This window comes from Cucurbita moschata, unplaced genomic scaffold (genome assembly GCF_002738365.1).
Source record: "Cucurbita moschata cultivar Rifu unplaced genomic scaffold, Cmos_1.0 Cmo_Scf00054, whole genome shotgun sequence".
NCBI lineage: Eukaryota > Viridiplantae > Streptophyta > Magnoliopsida > Cucurbitales > Cucurbitaceae > Cucurbita > Cucurbita moschata.
The window spans coordinates 1,169,083-1,195,193 of NW_019268570.1; the positions used below are offsets into that span (position 1 = coordinate 1,169,083).

General features: G+C 39.1%; 1 protein-coding gene, 2 non-coding genes and 3 pseudogenes across 3 annotated transcripts; 1 reads left to right on the plus strand and 5 right to left on the minus strand.

Moving 5' to 3' along the window:
- Nucleotides 1–6,393: 6,393 nt before the first annotated feature.
- Nucleotides 6,394–6,512, minus strand: LOC111436505. The gene has a single exon (XR_002709260.1). It is a non-coding gene; the product is annotated as a 5S ribosomal RNA (ribosomal RNA).
- Nucleotides 6,513–10,761: 4,249 nt separating this feature from the next.
- Nucleotides 10,762–10,883, minus strand: LOC111436494 (annotated as a pseudogene).
- A 118-nt stretch (nucleotides 10,884–11,001) lies between these two features.
- On the minus strand, nucleotides 11,002–11,120 carry LOC111436483. Its single transcript, XR_002709256.1, has one exon. It is a non-coding gene; the product is annotated as a 5S ribosomal RNA (ribosomal RNA).
- A 131-nt stretch (nucleotides 11,121–11,251) lies between these two features.
- LOC111436502 lies at nucleotides 11,252–11,372 on the minus strand (annotated as a pseudogene).
- Nucleotides 11,373–11,581: 209 nt separating this feature from the next.
- LOC111436496 lies at nucleotides 11,582–11,700 on the minus strand (annotated as a pseudogene).
- Nucleotides 11,701–21,575: 9,875 nt separating this feature from the next.
- LOC111436446 (probable LRR receptor-like serine/threonine-protein kinase At1g34110) lies at nucleotides 21,576–24,571 on the plus strand. The gene is made up of 3 exons (XM_023074236.1): nucleotides 21,576–22,063; nucleotides 22,137–22,202; nucleotides 22,429–24,571. Exons 1-3 carry the CDS (start codon nucleotides 21,703–21,705, stop codon nucleotides 24,549–24,551), a joined length of 2,550 nt encoding a protein of 849 aa, XP_022930004.1. The 5' UTR covers nucleotides 21,576–21,702; the 3' UTR covers nucleotides 24,552–24,571.
- The last annotated feature ends 1,540 nt before the right edge of the window (nucleotides 24,572–26,111 follow it).

A 26,111-nucleotide genomic window follows, 5' to 3' on the forward strand; every position in this document is an offset into this window, starting at 1 on the left:
CACTCACATGTCACCACATGTACAATTTAGTGATCACATTGTTTATATCATATACAAAAGTAGGCCGCATCTATAGTGTCCCCAAAATAAGGTACTCAGCCTTATCCCTATACTATAGATAATTTTGACTATATACTTGAACTTGATCCACTCTTATGTCTCTACATATAGTTCAAGTAATCATACTATGGCCAGGGTGTTCTTAGTTTATTGGATTTAGATTAATAATCGTAAAATTCACTTTATTCAATAACAATCTTTACTTAATAAACATCGATAATAACTTTATTAAAAACAGAATATGTTTTTGTTTACGAACTATAAGTTTTAGGACATAAAATCCAACATTTCTCATATTCTTCGAAGTTGTACGAAAAGAAAAAGGGGCCGAAGGAAGGGGTTTAGAACTTTATGACACCCTCACCAAGTGATTTCAACAGCATGCACCGAAACCATTATTGAAGTGCTCCACTCAAGAGCACATGCTTATGTTTTTTTGATGGATTTCTTAGCCTATTCTCATTGAACCCCACTTCTCATTATCACTACAAGTGGCTTACATAATGCCATCCTACAAGGAACCATAAACCATTATGTCAAAGAATATGGCATGTCTCCAAATGGTCCATTCTTCTTCACTTCAAATCATCAAAATGTCTCTCTACCAATAAAAATAACTTTTTGAAAAAATGGTAGTTTGCTACGTTCCATCAAGTCAACAAGAATAAGAATCTAGGGATTTTCAAATTTTCATCGATTGGGCCAACATTTTCATGTGTTTACAAGTTCAATATGGTGATAAATGAAAATTAGTAAAAATATCAACAAAATAGATATAATATTAATAATAATTGTAGTTGGTAAGTTTTTGAATTCCGTGTCTAATAGATCCACAACTTTAAAAAAATATCAAATAAATTAGCGTATTGCCTCGCTCAAGTTTTCTAGAGCATTTCTCTCAAACATGACCTGAGGTTCGAGCATACGTCAATATCATCCACGAAATATGTAATTCACATCACTGATTTGTTTACTGGGTTAGAACAAGTGTTGCATAGTCGCTATCCCGCTATTGCAAAAGTACGATTGTGATCGTGGAAAAGTCCATTTCTAGCTTCTACATATTCAAGGTCTTGCTCCAATTCCGCTTCTACAAGGTCGGAATCCGAGGCCAGCTCCATGACAAGGTCTTCAACCTCGGCTTCCCCACAAGATTGTCTTTAGGGAAGCATCCTATTTGTATGGCCTGAAATTTTCTCGGCAGCCCAGTCTCTCCGGCACTCAACCAGATGCTCATTTCGTTGATTGAGCCGGGTATCCTCCATCCCCTTTTGGGCCGCCTGATTATTTTATATGTGAAAAGTTTTAATATCTAAAAAAAGTTCATTTTTAAATAGAAAATCCGATAGTGGCCAACATTCCAATAAACAAAATGACAAGAATCTAGCACCAAAAATATATTTTATATTGGTTCAAGATTTTAGGAAGAAATTTTGATCCAGAAACTTCTGCTACAAGAGACCTCGAAATATTGGTAGTTTGTAAAGATATGCAAACCATACTCGAACACGCACTCTGTCAAACAATCCACCGTTCGAAGTTGCTCAAGATGGGCCTACGAATGCTAGTCGACCCTCACCAAAGTAAAAGATGATGATTGCTTCGGATAGCATGTAGGACAACACTGAGTCCATGTGGTTCATAAATATGTTTCCAACTCCGATGGAAATCTGAGCTACAAACCACGATTATACTGCACGAAACATAGCTTGAAATCACGTACGTTGCCATTTCTAGTCATGTCTGTTTCAATGACGTCGATTTCGAAGTTCCATCAATAGCTATGTTTCCCATTCCATTCTCCATAGCTTCTCTCTCGTCCTTCTCGCTTCTTTTAGTTGAAGCGTCATGATCTTCGGGCTGATTTTGATGGATTGATACAGAAGATTCAAGAATTCTTGGGACAGAACTCAACCACGGATGGCTGAGACATTCTGTTGCTCTTGGTCTCTTTTTAGGTGCAACTCCAATAAAGGAACAAGAAAGTCAGCCAAGTCATTAGCATCTTGATCGCTGAAATCATACTTCTCAGTTAGCACCTTATTAAGAGGCCAAAAGTGCAATTGACCAATATGCCTCAACTCACCATATCTGTTGAAGTAGTCCCTTAAAGAGAGGCCACCTAATGCAATTTGTGCCGGATATTTTAAGAAACACCAAAATATAAATAAGTGAAATTTTTTAAAATATATAAAATAAAGACAACATGGTATTTGTAAGTATGTTAACATTACCTTGCTAGGCATCACTCCAAGAGCTCTACCATCCATGCGAAATGATCGTGAAAATAGAATAAATTGTAGAAATTACATGTTAACCAAACAAAAAACAACGGACCAAATATTTCAATATCAGGTAAACTGCCATATTATGCCGCTCTTACCGCTACAGTAGAAGAAACGTGTCAAAGAATAAAATTATAACTCATTGAGAATTCAAACAAACAACAATAACAAAAAATAATAATAATAATAATAACTTTTCAGCATGGTTTTCAAACCATTGAAAATGTGAGACTTTATTATGAGTAGAAATAATGCTTCCCAAGGGGAGGTGAGACTCGATTAACAAATGTTGCACGTTAAGAATTAATGATCATACTCATACAAAAAGAAAAAAAAAAACGTCTATGAACATACCTCATCCCTTTCATAGTTGTCACCACTGTGTAGGTCAAAGAGAACATCACCGGTGGCCAACTCAAAACAAATGCAAGCAAATGACCACATATTTACTGGAGTTAGATCCAAGAAAAACCTTGGGACACCTATACTCCCGCATCTGAATATCATTAGTAAATTGCTTGTAGATAAGAGAAACTTCGAGAATGGGCAATTAGTGTCAAATTCCTGCCATGTAAATTACTATGAGTGTCTCATCAATGCCACTCCAATCACCATTGGCATGTAAGATGAATATCTAATGTCTAACGACATCCGTAATGCTAATTACATTATTAGGCAACTAAATTTTTCTGAATTACTGAGGTATGAGAAATAGTGATCAATTTCATATGCGATTGTATATCCTCAAGCCAAAAGTTATCTCGTCACTCATTACTGTGTCTTAATTTGGTTAAACTAAACCTAGATCTTAACAAACCTTCGTACCTAACATCTTTTTCTACATTAATGTTGACATTGATGGACATTGTTTGTTTTCCTCGTTGAACTTGAATTCATTACCAGCTATAGTCAAGAAAACACAAATTTGATCACTAGACATTGTGGTTAAGGGTCATTAACTTTAACCAGGAGTCTTAGGTCCAAAACTTGCTACTTGCTTGGAAGACTAACCTTCTTTGATTGGGAGCTTCCAAATGTTGTAAATTTGAACGATAGTAAGCTACTTTGGAGTTTGTGAAAGTGTAAAAGGTCAGGATTTGTGTACTACAAAAAGTTTGAGGAAGAAAAATTCCCTAATTCCCTTGATTCAGAATGAGAGTCGTGTATTGTTTCCTTCCGTGTCAACCTTGAATTTTTGCCAATTGTTTTTCACTCAAGTTCACTGGCAACTGTTTTTCACTCAAGTTCACTGGCAACTTGACCTGCTTGTCCATTATGTAATGCTGGCCTATCCTTTTGATGATAGCAATGATATTTTGACTTTCTTTGACTTAGGGAAGGATTCTTCTCCAGATTGGATAATTCTGTTCAAGATCAAGCAAGTAGCCGACATTCTGACACCACATATAACAGTGATGATGGTGATTCTCTAACTGACCTGAATCATATAAGGAGTTTTGAGGTCCTAGATGATCTTCCTGGACGTTCTAGGCCAATTAACGTGGAAAGTCATAACGCAGACTCTTATAGCATTGGTCTAACTGAGGTTAGATATTATTTAAAATGAATTATTGCTGAAGTCAAATATTATTTAGAAGGAATTACTACCGAAGGTAGGGAAGCATCTCTTGATGCGGTAGAAAGTACACAAGAACAGGTTGCAGAGAATGGTTTAGCTAGCCAAACAGCTGATATCAACTCGATGGAGATGAGAGAAGATTCAAGACAACGTATGAGAAGAATTTTACAAGAAACTACTGCAAATTTTTTATACCGTGAAGTTCCTCAAATTGATGCCGAGGATCATACTAGCATACTGGATGTCGAATCTTCCATTCAGCAAATTGATACTCGTGAGAAAAATGATGATATTGGAGTATTATCAGATCATTCTAGAAGTTTTCAAGACAATGATCTTGAAAATGTAGGATCCGCTGGAATCTACTTCTCACGAGGAACTGAATGAAGAACTAGGTATGGGAGTTGAGCCAAATCATTGGCAAGCATATGGCTTTCAACAGGATGAATGGAAAAATAACATCGAAGAAGATATAAACAAAACTCAGTTAGAATGTATCACTTCTAATTGGTCTGGCGAATTCTTGAGTACAACACATAGAGGAGATATTCATCTGCAAAATGCCCCTGGAGCTTCACATGAAAATGTTATCTTTGTGGAGGATGTGCCTAATTGGTTAGAGGGCTCTCCTAATTGGGGGGCTACATCCAACCGAAGGTCGGAGACCTTTTATTTTCCTTAAGAGAATAATGTGCATAATGGAGAAATCAGAGAACTTTTAACATGTATCAAAAATTTTATATAACAACATGCCTTGCTGAATTTAGACTAAATGATGAATTTACATGTGGACTATTTTTCTTTATTACGTAGGAAAAGTGCCTCTGCTTTTCTTAGTAGTGGTTTCGGTTAAAGATCACATGTTTGTTTAGATTGGTGTCCGTTATTATTTGATTAAATCTCCTTGTAGTTAGGAGTTTAGTTTTGATTTTATTTAGTTTTGATTTTATTTAGTTTTTGATTTGTATACTAGTTTGTTATCAGATTTTGTGTAGATTTTTAGGTAGATTTTCTAAATATCTGTATGTATTCTATATATATATAGGGACTTCTTGCACTTCCTAATACAACCTTCTCATCAACCATTCAATCACTCACTCTTACACTAACAAATTGGTATCAGAGTCGTCTTCTTAAGGGATCTATGAGATCAAAATGGGAGGAGAATCCAGTTTCTCAACTGTTGCATCACCAATCTACGATGGAGACAATTATTAAATGTGGCCAGTTCGTATGGAGACTTATCTGGAGGCTTTGGATCTTTGGGAAACAATAGAAGAGGATTATGAGGTCCCTTCACTTCCAGCCAATCCTACTGTGTAGCACAAATCAAAGCACAGAAGGATAAGAAGACAAGGAAATCAAAGGCAAAAACTTGCCTATTTGCAGCGGTATCTCAAATAATCTTCATATGAATAATGTCCCTCAAAATAGCAAAGGAAATCTGGAATTACCTCAAGGCTGAATATGAAGGAGATGAGAGGATTCGTGGAATAAAAGTCTCGAATTTGATAGAGATTTCGAGTTGCAGAAGGTGAAGAAGTTAAAGTCCATGAAAGAGTACTCTGATAGACTTCTCTGCATTATCAACAAGGTGAGATTGCTTGGTTCTGTGTTAAATGATTCGAGGATCATTGAAAAGCTACTAGTCACTGTTCTAGGGAAGTTTGAAGCCACCATTCTCTGGAGAACACCAAAGACCTATCAAAGATTTCTCTTATAGAGCTCTTGAATGATTTAAAGTACAAGAGCAAAGGAGGTCTATGAGGCAAGAAGGGGTGATTGAAGGTACCTTACCTATTAAGCATCAAGACAACAATAAGTATATAAACAAGAAATTTTTTAAAAACCAATCGACGAATGGAGATTCATCTGCCAATTATCAGAAGACAAAAGGAGGTTCCAAAAATCCTATCCACCTTGCCATCATTATGAGAAGAAAGGTCATCCACCATACAAGTGTTGGAGAAGACCTAACACCTTCTGCTCCAAATGCAATCAACTTGGATATGAAGCTGTGATTTGCAAAGTCAAAGATCAGGTGAAAGAAGTAGATGCACGAGAGGTTGATCAAGAAGAAGAAGATCAATTGTTTGTGGTGGCGGGGCCCGTGCGGACACGTCGGGAAGAAGAAATGCGATGAGCATGAGCGTGCGAGCGAGAACGGTTGCCATTTGTAAAGAAAGGAAGAAAAGAACGGGGAGAAATTGAAATTATGAGTAAAAGAAATAAAAAAGGAGTGCACCACTCTCACCCAAATATGCATAACTGTGGAGTTCTGATTGGATCCAGTGCATTAGTGCTGGTATGATCGCACCCAACATGCAATGCGCACAAATTGCATTTAACGCATGCGGGGCGGCATGATCGAGGCGGCGGTGAGTGCACGCACGTGCTCGAAATAGCCGGTGGGGCCCGCACAAACACGTTAGGGGAGAAGAAACACAATGGGCGTGAGCGTGCGAGTGGGGGGTGCAACACTAGGACTTCCCAAGTGGTCACCCAACTTAGTACTACTCTCGCCCAAGCACGCTTAGCTGCAGAGTTCTGATGGGATCCGGTGCATTAGTATTGGTATGATCGCACCCGACATGTCGTGCGCACAAATTGCATTTAACGCATGCGGGGTGTCACAACCTTACTATGAAGAGAGTAGGTTGTGACCCTCACGCCATGACAAGCAAAGGGGCGTCCCTCAATAGACGCCCATCCGGCCATATGCGGGCCAACGTAGAAGAATGCCATGATGCGATTGAGGAGGACGATGCATCATCCAACACACCACCACGCAAAGTGGGTATTGAAGACATATTGAGACACAAGCATAACAGAGACATCAGCAGAGACATGAAGGACAAGATAGGCTTGTTGAAGGGCCGGGTAGGGCCCCAGGCCTTAACCTCAAAAGTCGAGGTTTCAGAAGGAATTTGGTCATGCGGTTCAGGAGTTAAGTCCGTCCATATGAAATATGAATGCTCGCCAAGTTTGGTGTCAATCGGACATTGGACGGACAATGCACGACACCGTATGACACCTCACGAAAATCATGTCTACTCCTGGTAGAATGAAAATGGCTCAAAATGTACTATAGGGGGTACCATGGTGTTAGCTCTCCACCACCCCTGGGCCTTGTGGCCTAAGTGAGCTACCCTGTGGCACATACGTGTGTCACAGTGTGGGCGAGCGTGCCGAGACGAGTGTCTCGGGGCGACTTCCTTTGAAATGGGTTTTTGAAGGACAGTACCGGATGGCACGGGTGTGCCGGTATTGCGCCCTAGCCCGCGTGTTGGAGGTTGCTACATACACCCGCTATCTGGTACGGTATCCGTAAATGACTCGGCATGGGCACGGGAGGGCCTATGCCTCGATAGAACCCGGATGGATGGATGTTCGGGAAGTCCCGATGAGATGAACGACACGCGGGCCCATTCTCGATGGCATGACCGAACGAGTTATGATGAGCGACGACATCCCGAGACTCGGGATGGCGTCAAGACATATGGACCCTGTCGATGGGGATCGAGATGGCAAGATGAGATGCGACGTTGTATTGAGAGATCTTGGCCCGAGCAGAGGCAAGGTCGAGCCGAACGAGTTGGCCTAGCGTAGAGGCAAGTCGGATGTGTCGCAGATGATTGAATATACACGCACAGGCGGCGTGTGTGGTTGAACAAGCTTGGATTCCGCACAAGCGATGTTCGATTGGCGAAGACAAACCTCGCCTAAGGTCCGACGAAACCACAAAGTCGGGGCGAAAAATATAATGGGGCTTAATTCCCCTTAAGGCTGGTCGTGAGCGTGTATAGATCACAACGCCGCACGGTCAAGAATGCAGGACCGTGATAGTTGGTATCAGAGCCACACTTTGTGTGTCTAGTCGGGCAAGACAGTCAAGAGAAACAAACCCAAGAGTTGATCGAAGACCTTGCAAGTGTGTCAAGAGTGCCGAAGTGGGTACGACAGTTGCCGGTCAGAATTATAATCAGTTGGGGGTTGAAGCCAAGACTACTCGAAATTCATTAGTGTCGTGTGTCGACACCTCAATATGGGAAGATCTACCTGTCAAGCAAAAAACCAAGCTCACCTGACAAGAGCTTGCAGTTCCGAAGTAAGACAAGGCAGCTGAAACAGAAAGCACCATGACGGTGCCTTCCAAAGAACCATTCACAGTAGAGGAATAGTGTCAGTGGTTGCAAGCAGAGAAGCCGAGAGTCAAAGAAGACAAGCGTCGGCCGAGTGCAAAAACCGTATACAATGTAAGTCCTTATGGGGGGACAACCTTGTTGCAAAGTGGCAGCAAAATTCGAGCGGGGGAGAGCAACATCAATAAGTCTCTCACCCCGTAAAGGTGCTCGGACATATGAGCACACGTGTATTCCTTGAGTCACCACCTTGTGCCTAGGGTGGATGACAACACCAACAGATGTCAAGACCAGTATCCGCTTGAGAAGTGAGCAACAAGTTGGAAGTTCCCGCACAACAGTAGTCACACGATGTGACAAAATACAAAGAATTGGCCGAAAGTTAGCGCCAACAACTGAAGAGACTGTCAAAGAGTTGACTTTGCTCAATAGGAGAAGTGGTCGCAACCAAAGAGTGTTGCGGCCGGGCATGCGAGCCCCACCCCAAGGGGTGAATTAATTCACAGGAGAAGTGGTCGCAACCAAAGAGTGTTGCGGCTGGGCTTGCGAGCCCCACCCCGAGGGGTGCACTAGTTCACAGGAGAAGTGGTCGCGACTAAAGAGTGTTGCGGCTGGGCTTGTGAGCCCCACCCCGAAGGGTGCACTAGTTTATGTGATCTGAAGAGGATACACACACTGGGGCCAAGTTGGCCAAAATAGGGCAAGAGTGCCCTCTGAAGTCCATACTTGTCTGGTGAGTGTCTGCAAAGAGAGTCAGCCTCACCCACAACTATGGCAAACGCTGAAGAGTCACGTCTACGTTGCGAGTCTCAGTGGCCGAGTCCAAGATGGGCGAACAACAGAAATAGGTCCGAAGGGGGATAGCCGTAGATAAAGGAACAAGCCTAAGTGAGGACAAGTTCACCCAACAACTGACCAAGTCAAGAATCAGAACGTGGTGCCACCTGACAAAAGAGAAGTTAGAAGCATCCACTCGAACTTGTCCCAAGTTGGCATAAGACGTCAGCAGGGAGAGCATTATGACAAAAGATCGTCAGGTGCTCAACAATAGAAGATTTTTCTGAAGCACAACCAAATCCAGCGAGTCAAGTCGCCAACAGACAAAGAGTCGGATCGTCATCAGGACGATGCCGAGATTGAGTAGGGGAGAATTTCGTAATAGGTGGGGCGAACGCGCCTGAGAAAGTCATCGAGGACGATGACTAAATTAAGTAGGGGAGAATGTCACAATCCGCAATATAATTGTGACCTGAGTAAGTCATCGAGGACGATGACTAAGTTAAGTGGGGGAGAATGTCACAACCTTACTATGAAGAGAGTAGGTTGTGACCCTCACGCCATGACAAGCAAAGGGGCGTCCCTCAATAGACGCCCATCCGGCCATATGCGGGCCAACGTAGAAGAATGCCATGATGCGATTGAGGAGGACGATGCATCATCCAACACACCACCACGCAAAGTGGGTATTGAAGACATATTGAGACACAAGCATAACAGAGACATCAGCAGAGACATCAGCAGAGACATGGAGGACAAGATAGGCTTGTTGAAGGGCCGGGTAGGGCCCCGGGCCTTAACCTCAAAAGTCGAGGTTTCGGAAGGAATTTGGTCATGCGGTTCGGGAGTTAAGTCCGTCCATATGAAATATGAATGCTCGCCAAGTTTGGTGTCAATCGGACATTGGACGGACAATGCACGACACCGTATGACACCTCACGAAAATCATGTCTACTCCTGGTAGAATGAAAATGGCTCAAAATGTACTATAGGGGGTACCATGGTGTTAGCTCTCCACCACCCCTGGGCCCTATGGCCTAAGTGAGCTACCCTGTGGCACATACGTGTGTCACAGTGTGGGCGAGCGTGCCGAGACGAGTGTCTCGGGGCGACTTCCTTTGAAATGGGTTTTTGAAGGACAGTACCGGATGGCACGGGTGTGCCGGTATTGTGCCCTAGCCCGCGTGTTGGAGGTTGCTACATACACCCGCTATCCGGTACGGTATCCGTAAATGACTCGGCATGGGCACGGGAGGGCCTATGCCTTGATAGAACCCGGATGGATGGATGTTCGGGAAGTCCCGATGAGATGAACGACACGCGGGCCCATTCTCGATGGCATGACCGAACGAGTTATGATGAGCGACGACATCCCGAGACTCGGGATGGCGTTAAGACATATGGACCCTGTCGATGGGGATCGAGATGGCAAGATGAGATGCGACGTTGTATTGAGAGATCTTGGCCCGAGCAGAGGCAAGGTCGAGCCGAACGAGTTGGCCTAGCGTAGAGGCAAGTCGGATGTGTCACAGATGATTGAATATACACGCACAGGCGGCGTGTGTGGTTGAACAAGCTTGGATTCCGCACAAGCGATGTTCGATTGGCGAAGACAAACCTCGCCTAAGGTCCGACGAAACCACAAAGTCGGGGCGAAAAATATAATGGGGCTTAATTCCCCTTAAGGCTGGTCGTGAGCGTGTATAGATCACGACGCCGCACGGTCAAGAATGCAGGACCGTGACACGGGGCGGCATGATCAAGGCGACGGTGGGTGCACGCACGTGCTCGAAACGGCCCGCGCGGACACGTCGGGGAGAAGAAACGCGATAGGCGCGGGCGGGGGAGGTTGCCATTTGCAAAGAAAGGAAGGAAAGAATGGGGGGAAATTGAAAGAACGTGCAAAAGAAATAAAAAAGGGGTGGAACACGAGGACTTCTCAAGTGGTCACCCAACTTATTAGTACTACTCTCGCCCAAGCACACTTAACTGCGGAGTTCTGATGGGATCCGATACATTAGTGCTAATATGATCGCACCTGACATGCTGTGTGCACAAATTGCATTTAACGCATGCGGGACGGGGGAGGTTGCCATTTGCAAAGAAAGGAAGGAAAGAATGGGGGGAAATTGAAAGAACGTGCAAAAGAAATAAAAAAGGGGTGCAACACGAGGACATCCCAAGTGGTCACCCAACTTAGTACTACTCTCGCCCAAGCACGCCTAACTGCAAAGTTTTGATGGGATCCGGTGCATTAGTGCTGGTATGATCACACCCAACATGCAATGCACACAACTTACATTTAACGAATGTGGCGGTGAGTGCACGCACGTGCTCGAAACGGCCGGTGGGGCCGACGCAAACACATCGGGGAGAAGAAATGCGATGGGCGTGAGCATGCGAGTGGGGGCGTTTGCCATTGAGAACTTCCCAAAGTGGTCACCCAACTTAGTACTACCCTAACCCAAGCGCGCTTAACTGCAGAGTTCTGATGGGATCCAATGCATTAGTGTTGGTATGATCGCACCCGACATGCAATGCGCACAAATTGCATTTAACGCTTGCGGGGCGGCACGAGCATGGCGATAGTGGGTGCACGCACGTGCTCGAAATGGCCGGCGGGGAGAAGAAACGTGATGGGCGTGAGCGTGCAAGCGGGGGCGATTGCCATTTGTAAAGAAAGGAAAAAAAAGAATGGGGAGAAATTGAAATAACGAGTAAAAGAAATAAAAAAAAAAAGGGTGCAACACGAGTACTTCCCAAGTGGTCACCCAAATTAGTACTACTCTCGCTTAAGCACGCTTCACTGCGGAGTTTTGATAGGATTCGGTGCATTAGTGCTGGTATGATCGCACCAGACATGCAATGTGCACAAATTGCATTTAACACATGCGGGGCAGCATGATCGAGGCGACAGTGGGTGCACGCATGTGCTAAGGGGAATGAAGCATTTCTTATAGGGGTGTGGAAACGAATTGCTAGTAGATGTGTTTTAAAACTGTGAGACTGATGACGATGCGTAACGGGCCAAAACGGACAATATCTACTAGTAATGGCCTTGGGTTGTTGCAAATGGTATCAGAGCTAGACACTGAGTAGCGTGCTAACGAGGACACTTGGCCTCCAAAAGGGGTGGATTGTGAGATCCCACATCGGTTTGAGATGATACATAAATTAGGGCCTAATCAGGTTTTCCAACCTTCTTGCATATCTAGCAAAGTATATTCAACATATCATGTTAAAGTCACAACATTAAATTCAGTATAATAGAAGTCCAAAAACATGCCATTGAGCCAAATCATTAAATATTCCATTTCCTACGCTTAGTTGTCCAATTTCATGCTACTTACTTAGTTTAACCCTCCTGCCTATGTCACTCACCCCAATGTCAAGTATTTGTGAGGTGTGACACTAACTTCTCTCAACTATTAAGCAGTTAGGACATTATGAGAAATATCGCACGATATTGGTCAACTATTAGGGTGACTCACTAATAGACCAAATAATGCGTCTCAACTGAGAGAGGGGGGCGATCCTCGTGCTTGCCAAGCTACTACCCTCATGTGATTCTTCACCCTTGTAGATGAGTTCTCGATGAAGGGATAGTTGGGGATCCCTTAGTCGTACCCAAGTAAGGTCTTTATATGGTGCATTGTACTTTAAGGCACGACTTGCTACTCTAGCTCCTAGGTGGCCACTATGGATGCCTGCGGATCTATATTCCTATTATAGGTTCACTAATAGAAGCTGCTGTCTTGACTATTAGTCCCCACATGGCCATACAACTTGCGAGAAGTGACCCTTATATCTATCATCATCATAGATACCTCTATCCCTCCTTGTAAATGAGTTCATGATTAGGAGTGAGCTGGCGAGCCCACTAATTGTTCTTGTATGGTAAGTTGTTGGTCTACTCAACACTAGTGCTAAGACACGGGTCGACTTTGGTATAACTTGTATTCATGCTCTAAAATCAGACATCTAGATTTGTTTGTGGTAACATAGCCTTTTCGCCCCTCATGAGCGGATAAGAAAATCTTTCAAATCTATAATATCATTAAGGGTCTTGAGCGCCCCTAGTTGTACTAAACTACTTGAGAATTGAGGGGAGTTACCCCGAGCAACTTGTATGTATTAATCACACCCTAATGCACATTTATGGTCCTACTAGGTTTGGAGTTTTGGAATAGTGTCATCTCCTACCTAAGCATCCTTAGGGGTCTAAGGTATGGCCCTTGGTTCACATATATAGCCTAGGTAGAGAAATTCATGTTAGCAAAAGTTAATAGTAGGTCATGAGGCTTTAGATGCAACTTTAAGTGCAATGTATTTAATAGATTAAAGCGTCCATAATTCAGTCATAAGCTCTCTATTCACGCTATTCCAAATCGATCCTACATATAAACTTATATAGAATAGTCTAAAATGAGTATTTACTGAGTTTGGGATGTTTGGGTGCTTAGTTTTACCGTTTTTGGAAATTCGAATTCTCTCGAATGTCCCAAGTGGGTCCTAAAATGAGTCCAGAGAAGAAAATTGGTGAAAAAGTCTTAGAAAATTAGATTTTGAAAGGTTATAGAACATGAAAAACTATTAATTGACTGCTTGTTCACCTTGTCAATTTTGACTGTGGTTAGCTTCTATTTCCTCCATGTCTGCCCTATTTTCTCGCACTTTCTCAGCTCATTGTCATAGTTTCAAACCCTCTTTCGACAACTAGCTCGATTGGTAGACAGTATATGAATTTGACCTTTCGAGTCTATTTGATAAAAAATGGAATAACATCCTAACTGGTGAACCCTTATAAGACCTTTTCTCTTGAGTCGAGGTGCTATCAAGTGGGGACATTATGGTTTGTGCTTGTCTGCTCTCATTATTCATGGGAGGCTAGCTGGTGAACCCTACCCATAAGACCATCTAGCCACCTAAGATTGCAGGAGCGACCCCCTATGCTTGTCAGCTACTGAGGCTACCCGCGTAATCCTACGTCCCTTAATAGGATGGATGTGCTATGTAGGGTAATCCAAATGAACTTTTGTCATTCTTGGATGTCATGGAGGTCAACTAGGTTTTTAAGGGTTCTAGGCCGTTTAAATAAAATAAAAAATTGATGTGATAAAATTTGAATCAAAATAAAGACAAGAAGCAAGGCCATCATTAAATTTAAAATAAAATCCAATTATAAGAAGGGGTTCAAATTTATTATCTACAGAGACCCCCTCTGTGACCGCACTTCAAACGCTTTCCCACCTCAACTCACAACCTTCAAACACATGAAAAAAGAAAGAAAAATGGGTGAGTATATAAATATACCTAGTAAGCAACCTACTCGTAGACTCTCACTGCATCTTTGACTTGGCATAAGACCACATGCTTTACTCTAGACTCTAGGTGTATTACTATTATTGTGCGCAATCTTGGTTAGCTAGCTTAGCCTACGCAACGGTAGCCAGTATTTAAGGTGAGGCGCTACCCCACGTAACCTTGTACCAGGTGGGGGACAACATGGTGAGTGCTAGCTTGCTCGTCATCCATGAGGGGTTAGCTGGTGAACTCATCCCACAAGCCATGAAGTCGACCAAGGGTGAGGACATTACCCCCCGATACATGCTAGCTCCACTAGTTACCCGCATGATTAACGTCCTCCCGTTGGACGAACCCTCCATCCAAGATAACCACTAACTACTAGCGTGATCAACGTCCAAGCACAGAAAAGATACACCATGCAGAGTAATCAATCAAGCCAATGAGTAACACAAATCTAACCAGCCTCACATCTACCTCGATGGTACCGTATCGGAGTGGAAAGAGAAATGGAAGCTCATTAATACCATACTAGTTACTATCGGCCTCAAAGGCTACCATTATCATTCTTAAATGTCATGGAGATCTACTAGATTTTTAGGGACATCTAGGTGGCTTAAATCACATCTCTTGTTTCCAGGACATTTAGAGTTAGCTCTTTTGGCTAAAAAAATCTCTGAATGCAAACAGGTAAGCTTCTGATTACTCATGATCCTGAGCTACAAGATCTACTGGAAACATATTGATTTGTAGACCACACTTATTTGTACACCACACTCTATGCATCATGTTAAACATGACACTGGGACACGCATCATGTTTGCTACTCTATGCATCATGTTAACTTGCAACCCATGTAGCATCATGTTAAACATGACACTGGGACACACGTCATGTTTGCTACTTTATGCATCATGTTAACTTGCAACCCATGTAGCATCATGTTAAACATGACGATCATTTTTTCTTTTCATCATTTATACATTCATACTCATCATAAGAGGATAATATCTCGATGCATCTGACATACAATAATATATAAGGTCTCAATATTTTTCACATTAATTAAATCGTGCAAGAACCTCTTCCAATTTCTTTCTCCATATCATATCATTTTATAGCATAGCCTTTAAAGCATATCTCAGGGTTGTGTATCGTGTCAAAATATTTTATTATGTATCATTCATATCATACATCGTGTTATATCATGCCATGCAACATACCATATCATCTCACGTATCATATCATAACATGTATTATTGTTAAGGATATTTAGTACTAAATTATAATTTACCATATATATCATATTTAATATTTTATTATAGGCAAATATCTTCTTACCATATGTATCTTTCCATGTATTGTATTATCAAATATATTATAAACACATCACACATATCAAACATATGACAGGTAAAAAGACACCAGACACATATCATCATACATAAAACAAACTTCTAATCACGCTAATAGTAAAACCACTTATTTTGATGGACTTAGCTGAAGTTCTATCTAACTCCAAATTAGCTTACTTTCGTCCCACGAACTCGTTCCCAATGATGAAGACCGTAGTATACATTGATATATTTTCTTCTCCCACTTACTATTTAAAAAAAAAAAAAAAAAATCTCAGGAGTCTCACCTTGATATTGTCTCATGCAAACAAATTCTAGAAGGAAGAATTGTCCAAGAATCGCCAAGAAACCTCGCATAAATCTCACGTTGTAAATAAATGATAGAGATCGTAGTCAATGATAAATACAATAGGATATCTTGAAATATGTCATTTTTTCACTAAATATTTTAAAATAGGATTTTCGACTGCTTATGCCTATAAAAATATTACGATTAAAAATATGACAGAGAAATTAGGTCATGGAAATCACTCCACTAGCCACGCTAAGTGGGATAGTAATAATATGGTTGAATACTATCACAACTACATTACCACTTTGGAAACTTCCATTCAATTTCCCACCAGAGTTCTTTTTAGGTTTGAATAATAAATTACTCGGAATTTTAATGAACATGTCCCTTAATTAGTTGTTGAAAGTTAAAACGGTTTAATGTTTTTTTTTTTTTTTTTTTGTAAACTTTTAATTTTAATTTTAATTCTAAATATCATGATTTTTTATTGTCCTGACCTAAATATTAAGAGAATAGGTAATTAAAACAAAAATAAATGAATTACATTAGTTTTTAAGAAGCAACATTGAAATTTATAGATAATAGCTGAAATAGTTTTTTAAACCACCATCAAATTAATTTGACTCAACTAGTTATTAAGTGGGGTATGGGTATAAAGTTATGTAGTGCAGTAGTCATCATGTGATGGCCATTTAGTAAATTTAATATTCATTTCCGAAAAGGTATAATGTAATTATAACTCTATAATTAGTGTGTAGACAATATATAGTTTACGGGCTACCAATTTCTTTTAAAAAGTATGAGCTGGAGTTTTCTTGTGGTATCTGAGTAGGGGTGAAATACAATAATAAATTAAATTTACACTACATTTACCGGTTTTGAGACAACTGGAGTTTGATTAGTAAGAGCCTGTTAGTAGTGCTCATTGTAAACTTTAAATTTAAGCATACTTAACCGGAACATTCCTATGTTGTGCACTCTTTTTTCTTCAAAAATAAATAAATAAATAAATCCGCATTTGAATGCATACAGAACACGGTCAGAAATCATATTAATTCTAGGAAACTTGAGTAGATCAAGTATGCAATACGTCTAAATCATAAAAGAATGTTGTGGATTATGTGAGCTTAATTTAGGAACATTCAACCAAACCAAACTTATGAACATAAATGACATGAATAACATGTAATATGTGCCATATTTACCCGTTATTATTTGTATTCTAATAATTGTTGTGATGTATGTACTTCTGTTTATTGAGTCATGTGTTCTATATTAATAGGATCATATTGTGCTCTATGAGACACCATAACGTACCATGTGTAATAAATATGAATAAAATATCAGGAATATATATGCACGTCTTATAGGAAATTTATGTCATTATAAGTAATTAAGTATTATGTAACGACCCTAATTTTCTATTAACCTAAAGTCTACATGCATGATGTAGCTTCTTATGGAGACAAGATTCATTAGGCGACTTCGTAAAATAATGTCATCGTCAAAATTAAATGCAACTATCCTATTCAAGTTCCATGGTATTTAACTCTGATGTCATCGTCAACCGTATATGGGTGTCTTGCATTTACTTGAAATATAGAAGTAGCACATGATTTAAGTATTTTAAGAAATACTTAGTAAGTAGCTCCAGTGATGGGGTCAGTGAATGCAAACATATGCAATCATGATTAACGATCTATGATTTAAAACCATCATAGAGGTGGCCTCCAGTTCGGATAAATTGGATGTGTATTACTTCCTTACACACACCCCACACATGCAAGCATGAGTTCACCAGGCGTGTTTACACACCCTCTGGATTTGCATGGTCGAACTAGTTGACAGAAGTCAGACATTCGAAGGTACAACAAACTCTCAAATATCATGCAAGAGATGTTCATCATCGTAGTGTATGCGTTTGCACTCATCATGAAAGGGATAGTATCCTGATGTAAATGTTCATACAATATGCATGAAGTCCCTATGCTTTTCATCTTAAATCATTCATGCGACACAACCCCAGACATCCTTCACATATTACTCTAGGTAATATGCATGCATAAACTTTCATACATTCATCATTCATAACATTATTTAGGGGTTTGTATCAGAAAACTCCTTATTATCAAAATGCAACACGACATTTTATACATGTACATCATCGTAACATGAGATATCATCATACTCTGTCATATTATCATCATACATCTCATGTCATCATGTCACAATGCATCATCATCATAACTATCATAGCATCACAATACATCACATAACCATAACATCATATCATCATCATAACACATCATAATATCATAGCAAATCTCATCATCATAACATCATAGTATCATCATAACACATCATAATATCATATCAACATACATGACACGTGCAAGAGACGCTAGACACGTGTCATTATACGTAAAACAAGTCTTTCAATTGAACTGATAGTAGGACCACTTACTTGGTTGACCTTAGCCGAAGTTCTCCTTCAAATTTAGCTTGGTTTTGTCCTTCGAATTTATTCTCGCTTTTGTTGAGGCTTCACCTATTTGAATATTCGCTCAATAGCCTTAGTAATAGTCGAACTCCTAACTTAATTTAACTTAAAACTAGGAAAAACGACTTGCCTTAGATCAAAATCAACTCAAGGAGGGTCCAAAACATAGGGAATGATGTCCAAATATAAGATCTGATTCGAATTTGAATCATGGAGCCAAGCCGTAGCTGGAACCTAGCCAAGCCGAACGAGCCCGGTGAGCCGATAAAGTTGACACACATCACGCACGTGTAGGGGCTAGAGTGCGTGTCGTTTGTCAGTGGATGCACGTTTTAATAGCGCGGGCGCGGTGGGTGCACATGGGCTGAGGGTTGTTTGGATTTCGGTTTCTCACTGGACCGTGGGCTGCTGGAGGTGGGTATCCGACTTGGATCCGAATCCGATGGATCTCTTCTTCCTCGCCTGATTTCTTCAAAAATCTCGATTTCATTTCTCTCTTTCCACACACTTTCGACACTTCCCTTCCATCGTCCCTCCATCCAAATCCCGCAGCCTTAAGTCTCTGTCCACTTCTCCTTCACACCCAAGGCGATGGGGCGTTCGTGTAACATGAAATAGAGAAGCATGACGTCACCATTTATTTGAAAATAAATAGTTCTCCTTGACGATGAGACTACGTTGAAACCATGACAGAAAGACGTCGTTCTACTTATCGTGGTGTGTTATGAGTTATTTCTGTTTCTACTTTGGTGTCATGTCCTTCATATCGTGCTAACGTAAAGTTCCTTAATCATACCAGTTGTTTCAGTCCAATGGAGAATCGTTCATCTACCGTCACCTTCTCTCAGTGTCTCATGCTCTCAGATAGCACAAAGCTATTGACAAGGTAGAGTGGGCTTGAGGGCGGTTCTAAAAGAAGAGTAAGGGAGCTGGGTCGTGCAAGTAGTTCGTGGCCGTCACTGAAAATTGTGAGATTTTCGGCGAGTATTGATTGTTCTAAGATTTTTTTTTCAATCCATTACATAATCTCATTGAACCATGATTCTTAAGGCAGGACCTTATGCATGTATGTTACATGAGAGTGAATTACTTCTTCAGGATGTTAGGTATAAAAACATACATTACGATATTATATGCTCTCTTTTTTTTAGTTGGTTTTTGGCAGTATGACTATATTTTATCCCATAGTCAAGCTTAGTGGTATGTATACGAGCTTGCCTAGTAGATTCATGTGTGCATGTGTCAACCATGTGTAGAAAAATATAATGCATCCAACCTTACATGAAAAATAGAGTCTCGAGGAACAATTATGAAAACTAAATCCAACTAATCATAAATATGCTGCATGTGATTGCATTTCTCGACATCAACAGTACGATCACTTATTAAGTATGTTTAAATACTTATCCTATATTTATCTTCTTTTTTTTTTCTACATAATGACAAGGGTTTCATGTATGGAGGATGGCATTTGAGGAAGCCATAGAATAAAGTAAGGTAGATAGTTTTTCGCATTTATGTTAAAGTCCCATTATTAAGGTAGTTTATTAGTATTTTTCATCTTTGAACGAGGATGCTTTTCCTTTATTCCAATTTTGTTTTTACCATTTTTGCAAGGTTTATGAATTTTTAAGTCCTCATAAATTTTCTTATATGAATTTTTTTTTATATAGTTTTTCGTACGTAGCAATCATGACATGCACTTTGTAGTGATCTTAATTTAAAAGAAAAATAGGATCATTATAGTTGGTATCAAAGCTCTAGGCTTATAAATTTTATAGATAACTTACAATGTCTCGTCATCATCATTAAGCATCTGATTACTGTCAATTATGTCTTGGGTAAGATACTAAATGGTCTTCCTATATTATATTAGGATAGATAATAAATGAAATTGCTATATTATATTATGATTTATTGTGCATTTCATGCTACATGATGTATTATAACTTAGAACATATTTAGATTTATCATGATTTGTACTGTGATTGTGGAGTTACAGTTCCATGAAAAGAGGTTAGTAGGCTAACTAATAATAGTATACACATGTTGAGGAAGTTTAAATGTTTGATGCATAGTTAAACGATGTAGTGTTATGACCATAGAGATAGGAAAAGGATGTGCTCACATATACTAATGAGTAAATTAGTTCAAATGAAAATGATCAAAGAAACATGATAGACGTTAATATCTTATAGGTTGCTATAGACATTGAGAATGGTAGAGTCGAAGAAAATTTTGTCGATGACACTTCACTGCACTAATTTTTTTTAATTTAATGAGTACCTTTAATGTGACTTGAATTTTAAAACGAGTGAAAAGTAAAAACCATTTATCTTGAATATAATTGCAAGGTTTAAAGCTAGGTTCGGGAATAATCACAGTGCAGGAGTTATGAGGTGATTTAAAGATATTAAGTTATGGTTTGGATGAAGTGTGTTATGATCACGTTTAAAAATTTATAATAGAGATTGACTGCAATATAAGATTTCCAAAATATGACTGAAGTTATGTTCAAACAAATGGGATGTTGTACCCATGATAATCTTTTCGATACTCCTATACAAATATGTTTCATTAGTGTTATACAAATATGTTTCATTAGTGTAGGTTTTTTTTTTTTGGTAAATTGAGCTTGCCCTATGTCAATAGGACTTTTTAGTCATGTTATAATGTTTTGAAAATCTTACCTTAATTAACTGATTTTCATATAATTACCATGTTTATAGTAAAATTACCATTATGCCCTTAAATTTGAAATTTTCGAGAAACATGTTTGATGTATTATGCAAAGTTAAAAAGATGAAATAAATAAATAGTTGGCCAACATAGATGAGTATGTTATGCATGAGGTAAGAAAATATCAAAATGCTTATTTTATTATTATTTTTTTTTTTGTTGAATTCTTGCCATGTGAGTGTGCGCTAGCATATAGTCAAGTCTAAGGAATTTGTATACGAGTCTCCTTAGTGGGTTCATGCATGCGTGCATAAACCGTGTATAGAAATGTATTATGCATTAAATCATTTCTCAAACTCCAACCATTCATGAATGAAGTATTATTATAAATACCCATACTATGTCTTTGAGGCAGAGGCAATGCCTCGTGTATGAATGATGGCATCAGCAAGGACTCATGCCTTCACTTAAATTCCTACTTTTACAATTTGTGGGATTAATGATTAGTTATGAAGAACAAATTAGAATATATATAAAGTTTTAATAATCTGGTTTAATTTAAAAGTAGAAAAAGGAGGTGGTGGAAAAGTTGGGATGCTCCACCAGCGTAGGCGGTGGATGCTCCACCAGGGGTTGCACTTCTAAAGGACAGGCTTTGGATGTTCCATGGGAGAGTAGTTAAAGCAAAGCGGAGGCAAAGGAGAGAGCAGTGGAGGAGAGATATCGAGAATGTCAGGAAGATTGGTAGTGGCGGTGATATTGGTGTTTGAATTAGCGCACCACGCATGCAACGGTTGCTTAGAGAAAGAAAGGTTGGGATTGTTGGAGGTGAAGCGGTTCTTTAATGCCCATAATTTTAGCATCGATTCCCTTCCGTCGTGGAGTGGGCGGAACTGCTGCGAGTGGGACGGAGTTCAATGCCACTCTCCCATACCTCACATACTCCGCCTCTCTCTCTCTACTCTGTTGGACATCGACCATTCCCAACACATGCTTTACTTGTTCCACGCTTCTCTCTTAAACCCTTTTCCCAAGCTGGAATCACTCGACTTGTCCCACAATGCCTTCTCTGCCTTCACCAATCACAAATGTACTCTCAAATTACTGATTTCAACTTTCTAATCTTTCTTTTATTAAATTTTTTTTTCTTGTTTTCCGAACAGATTTGAAGAACTTGAGAGAATTGACGCTCAACAATAATCGATTCAATGATTCAAAACTCTTACAAGGTAACTAGAAATCTAAAAACCTTCCTTATTTATTTATTTTTAATTAAGACAGACATGAATTTTACTTTAACTTCGTAAACTTATTTATTTCCATTAATAGAATCCATAAATTTCACTAAAAATAAAGAGTTTTAATGTACTTTTCTGGTAGGTAGGAAAAGTTTTTTTTAACCACATTTGAAGCAAGAACGGATTAACAATATTTGAATGCATTTTATTTGGGCAGAATTATGCAAAACAAAGCATTTGGTGAAATTGGACATCAGCTCCAACAATTTTTCAGGTGAATTTCCAGAATGTGTGATGAACATAAGCAGCCTTGAATTTCTGGACATCTCTTCAAACCAATTCACCGGAACCCTTCCATCCACCATTTCTACCCTCAAATCAATCAAGATCTTACAGCTGGACGACAATAACTTCCAAGGCACCTTCTCAATGGCCCTCTTGGCCAACCTATCAAATCTCAAAGTATTCCAACTCTCAACCAAAAACACCAACAACTTACAAGTCCAAACCGAAACCCCCTCCTTCTTACCCACTTTTCAGTTAAATGTCCTCAAACTAAGCCACTGCAACCTAAACAGCAAGACATCTTCCAAGATTCCCATGTTTTTAATGTCCCAACATGCCCTTAAGTTTCTCGACCTTTCCCATAATAACTTGGTCGGAACATTTCCGGTATGGCTGTTGAAAAACAACACAGACCTGGAGTACCTAATTTTAACCAATAACTCCCTCACTGCCACCCTCCAACTGCCTCCTTTCAAACACCATTTACTTCACCTACGACTCTCTTGCAACACTCTCCATGGTCACCTCCCTTATCACATGGGCTTCCTTCTCCCAAGTCTGTCCCATTTCAACGTTTCAAGAAATAGCTTCGAAGGCAATATCCCCTTGTCAATACGAAAATTACAAAGCTTGAATATATTTGATCTGTCAAATAATAAATTTTCGGGGAAGATAAGGATGTCTATATTTAGTAGCATGCCTGAGCTAAGTCGTTTGCAATTGGGAAACAATAATTTTAGTGGGAATATTGAAGATGAATTACAGGATAGTCCTGATTTAATTGTGTTGGACATATCAGAGAATCGTATCTCAGGTTCAATTCCCAGTTGGATTGGTAACTTAACAGATCTTCTATATCTTCAACTCTCACAAAACCATTTGAAAGGAAAATTGCCAATTGAACTTTGCTCTCTTCAATTTCTCAAATTCTTTGACGTCTCTGGAAATCAATTACATGGCTCCATACCCTCTTGCTTCAACATTCCTTCATTGAACTACTTGTACATGCAACACAACAACTTCTCAGGCCCAATTCCAAAGGCTTTTTCCAAAAGCAAGGAGCTAGTGGCATTTGATTTGAGTCAAAATAGATTCTCAGGACATATTCCTTCTTGGATTAATAAATTTTCAAGTTTACAATTCCTTTTATTAAAAGGAAATCATTTGCGTGGCTCAATTCCAAGACATGTTTGTGGGTTAAGAGAAATGAGTATTATGGATCTTTCGGGTAATAAACTCAAGGGATCTATTCCTTCATGCCTAGGTAACATGTCGTTTGGGATCTCAAACGGGTCTAAAAGTTCATATGAATCAATGGGGCTTGATTTTAAAAGTGTGTTCTTCGTTGAGATTGATGTTTTATTTGATGGAAAAGGTATGTTTTGGAGAATTAGTCATGAAGATAAGTATTCGGAAGGAGAGATTGAAGTAAATTTCATGACCAAGAATAGATTAGAACAATATAAAGGAAATATTTTGAAGTACATGTGTGGATTGGATTTATCAAACAATGAGCTAAGTGGAACAATCCCACCACAAATTGGGTACTTACACAAGATCCATGCATTGAACTTTTCACACAATAAATTGAAAGGGCGGATACCGGAGACCCTTTGTGAATTGAAACAAATGGAGAGCTTGGACCTTTCGTATAACTTGTTGAGTGGAGGCATCCCTTCCAACTTATCTCAGCTTGACTTTCTTTCGTTCTTCAATGTGTCCTACAACAACTTATCGGGCGTAATCCCTATGTCACCGCACTTTAGAACATTTGTTGAGGGCAGCTATTTAGGTAACCCTAATCTTTGTGGGGTGGTTGCTGGAGAAGGTTGCTCGAGTCATAAGTGGAAACCAAGGAATCAATATGAGGGGTTGATGAGAGATGAAGGTGACAAGATTAATGAATATGTAGAGACGTTCTATTGGAGTTTTGTTGCATCATACCTCATGGTATTGTTGGGACTCGTGATCGTTCTCTTTGTTAACCCTCGGTGGAGAGGGATATGGTTCTATTTTGTTCATCTTTGTTGCTCTTATTTGTTCAACTATGTTTGATTCTAAATTGCTTTATGAACCCAATATTTTCTTTATTTTGTTTTATATTATATTATATTATGTATATATATATATTTTTGGTAAAGAAATTTCATGAAATACCTAAAACTTCACCGTTTTTTTTTTTTTTTTTTGTAACGCCGTGTCTTTTTAAAATATTTAATTCATGGACGGTTACTAAATGAAAAAAAAAACTTTGATTTACAAGAAACTACATAAATAAAATTTCAAATAATACAAAAAATAACACTACGAATCTCGTAAAATGTTTGTGTCAATTTTGAAGTAATGTACATACACATGATCTCAGTATGATCTCAGTGTTATAAAGCCTATCCAAAATCTAATCTATTTAAGTTTCATAACTCATTTGATAAGTCAAGGTAAGCTGAGTGCCATTTAAAAAGAAAGATTAGTGTAAATGTGTGTAAAAATACTCGGTAAATAGGTGATTTATAGGTTCACAATTGTCCATAAATCATATTTATATAACTTTGGAAGGTTATAGACTAAATTCTCTCTCTTAGGTAATAGATCATTACCACTTTCATGCTTAAAGACTTAGTCAGCTAATCTTTAAGCTCACTATATCACAAGACCTTGTAATCGTTTTAATTATGATACGAATGTGATTCCAATCAATCAAGATAATTCACTACTAGATATTAGTTGGTAACTTTTTAAAGCAGTATCTGTATTGTATAATGATTATAATCATGAGGAATCGATTCTTTGTGCCTGTTAACTACTATGATATTATTGTTGTGTGTCTCAACATTACAAAAGACTTAGAAGAATTTAAAAAATAAAACATATAATTTTAAAGTTTAGATACATAAGGGAACGAAATTCAAAATTATTGTCACACAAATTGATACAAAATGGTGGAGGCTCTTAACCTTAAGATTACTCTCTATGGCATCTACTCTAGATTTGTTCCCTTCCTTTTCTAATGCTTAGTTGTTACCTAAAAAATATGTAAACACTTGAATAAGTATAAAACTTAGTAAGTAGCCTACTTATATACTCTTAATCGTATTAATAAGAATGTTAGGGTACCATACTCAAGTCCCAAGCATGTCATGGTTTTTTTTTTTTTTTTTTTTTTTTTAAGGACCTGCGTCCTTAGGATCTAAACCGGGTTTTGGGTCCTTAAGCATAATTTCTATTTTGAGGACTAAAGTCCTAAGGTTTTGAATTCGAGGGCGTAGGCATGTGTTCTTAGCCCTTTATTTGTACGTCCTTTGCCCTTGGGCAAGTTCAAAGAGAGTGGATCCCATTGAGTTGTCCACTTCTACTCCATATTACAATACATGGAAATAGTCCTAGCCTTAAAATACGATCTTTGAAGATTAGCTCAATCACATCATATAACACCTAAAGTAAAGTTAAAAGTAACCTAAAGGATTCCAAAAAAGGAATCAAGGCATACAAGAAAGAATAAAGGCCTTAAACAAGTCATTTCAATACCCTAAAAGATAATTTTAGGGATTTAAGGCCTTTGGAAAAAAATTAGAAAGGAAAAGGTGAGCCTAAAGGATAAAATGACATTTTCCTAAT

Bases quoted from the DNA above. Each gene is read 5' to 3' on its own strand.
- LOC111436446 (XM_023074236.1), top strand. From the start codon at position 21,703: ATGTCAGGAAGATTGGTAGTGGCGGTGATATTGGTGTTTGAATTAGCG. The intron at 22,064-22,136 runs GTACTCTCAAAT...TTTTCCGAACAG, and splicing joins TGCCTTCACCAATCACAAAT to ATTTGAAGAACTTGAGAGAA. The intron at 22,203-22,428 runs GTAACTAGAAAT...TTATTTGGGCAG, and splicing joins TGATTCAAAACTCTTACAAG to AATTATGCAAAACAAAGCAT.